The sequence below is a fragment of the Triticum aestivum genome, chromosome 3A (genome assembly GCF_018294505.1).
Source record: "Triticum aestivum cultivar Chinese Spring chromosome 3A, IWGSC CS RefSeq v2.1, whole genome shotgun sequence".
Classification (NCBI taxonomy): Eukaryota; Viridiplantae; Streptophyta; class Magnoliopsida; order Poales; family Poaceae; genus Triticum; species Triticum aestivum.
Genome location: NC_057800.1, coordinates 604,197,461 through 604,199,373, shown reverse-complemented (window position 1 = coordinate 604,199,373; position 1,913 = coordinate 604,197,461). Strand labels below are relative to the sequence as shown.

The 1,913-nt window shown below is 47.3% G+C and overlaps 1 protein-coding gene across 2 annotated transcripts in view; it reads right to left on the bottom strand.

Annotated features, from left to right (window-relative positions):
* Positions 1 to 1,913, bottom strand: part of LOC123062527 (ras-related protein RABE1c) — a 4,161-nt gene extending 2,248 nt beyond the window's left edge. For both annotated transcript variants that reach the window (XM_044486075.1, XM_044486076.1), the window contains exon 1: positions 1,644 to 1,913. In XM_044486075.1, the coding sequence (XP_044342010.1) occupies positions 1,644 to 1,716 (73 nt within the window). In that variant the 5' untranslated portion in view covers positions 1,717 to 1,913. The remainder of the gene's footprint in view (positions 1 to 1,643) is intronic.

Below are 1,913 nucleotides of genomic sequence, written 5' to 3'. Positions count from 1 at the left end.
CCAATTCTCAAGGTTCTGAGAGAATCGGCCAAAAGAACTGAGCCACACTGTGAAATCAAATAGAGTACAACAACACATCACACCAAAATTAAACGTATTTTTAATCTAAAGCACATTATACTCGAGTATGTGATTATTTTATCACGGGTAACAATGCTGATTGTATGTCATCATATCTCACAATTGATTAGTTTTCTCGCTAGCCACCATGCGGGTCTCATACACACAGAATATATCCAGAAAGGATCCGCAAGGCAGCTTTGACTGGTCAATGTGTCTACTCTCTACACTAAATTGCATTGAATAAAGGTTCTTACAGGACCCATTGTATTTTCTTTATAAACTTTCAGTACTGTTCCCATTTTCAGTCACACACTTCCATACAAAACTCAACTAGGTGAATTGTTGTCCTGTACACATGTTTAGACAGTCTGACAGCAAACTAGCCGAGTATTAAATGAGGACCTTCAAAACAACTAGATGCTGCCATTGGTAAAGCATGAAACAACCATACTTGCATAAGTACAAAAGCACCCCTTCTACAAGAGGTTCCTTCAATCATGCAAAGAAACGCATTAGTGGGCAACGGATATCATAGGATACCATTTCACAACCCCACGAACTTTCAACCTAGCAGCGGTGTTCTGAAGAAAACAAACCAAGCATCTATCAAACCAAAATGAAAATAACACAAAATAAACGGCATCCAGTAGGTAGTAGTCAGAGTCATTCCTCTGTTGATCGTAAAAGTTCTTCACCTTTTTGGACAAAGGGTGGATTTTATTGGCTCAAAAGGTAGCATCAAGAGGATACAAACCGAAAGAGCACACACCCGGCCTCTGCATAGCTAGGATGCACACAGCCAACACCAACGGATGCACTCAAAAAACACGCTGGCAAATAGCAAAGTCGTATAAGACCAAAACCATGCATTGGCGAGGAATAAAGGAAAACCCAAAGCTATCAGATCCATAATCGGCAAACCACATCAATGACCATATCCGCGCAAACCAGCTCATGAACCACACAGACAACGAGGTTCTTCAACAACAACGCCTTCAAGAAGGGAGTGACATTCAAGTGTCGCCATCATCGGATCCAACCACCAAGGCCAGAATCTAGGTTTTTAGCCTGAAGAATCAATCCGAGCAATGTCTTCAACAAGGTAACGACATAAAAAAAAACATCGCCATTGCCAGGTATAACCAGCTCAGGCCAGACCTAGGCTTTTCACCTCTCCACCTACAGCTTTGATTATATCACCTACAGTTTCTGACTTTCCAGAGCGTTCGGCGGCGGCTCCGGACGCTGAAATCCCTTCCTTGGCAGCTCACCAAGAAACTAAGGAAGAGCATACTGGTGACTTCCTCACATCAGTGGCACTGCCACCACAGCAGTGATGATGGTTAGGCTTAGGCCTTTATCAATCCGCTGGAGCAAATTAAAGCTGCCAAAACGACCAGTCCATCCATCTATAACTTACAAGCAACCAGGCCAGATGACTTCTAGTTGGAACCGAAGAACAGACGCAGCAAGCCAGTTTATACACAACTATCATCCCCTTACTAACCATTGCGCACTCGCGCAGAGAAGCCCGCGGCATGCCGGGAGAGAGATCTAGCAGGAGGAGCAAGGAGAATCACCGCTGTCGCCGATGAGGAGGAGCTTGATGAGGTAGTCGTAGTCGGCGCGGGCCCTAGCCGGCGGCGCGGCCATCGCGCTCCCCCGGCCCCGATCCTAACCGGCGGCTGGCTGAGCTGGCGAGAGAGAAGAGAGCGGGGTGATCACAGGCGGCGCGATCGGAGGAACATCGGCGGAGTGTGGGGTGGCGGGCGCCGGATTGGTACCGGCCGATGCGGGGAATCGAATCGAATCGGGGACGAGGAGGGGATCTGGGGAGAACAGGCTTGTGT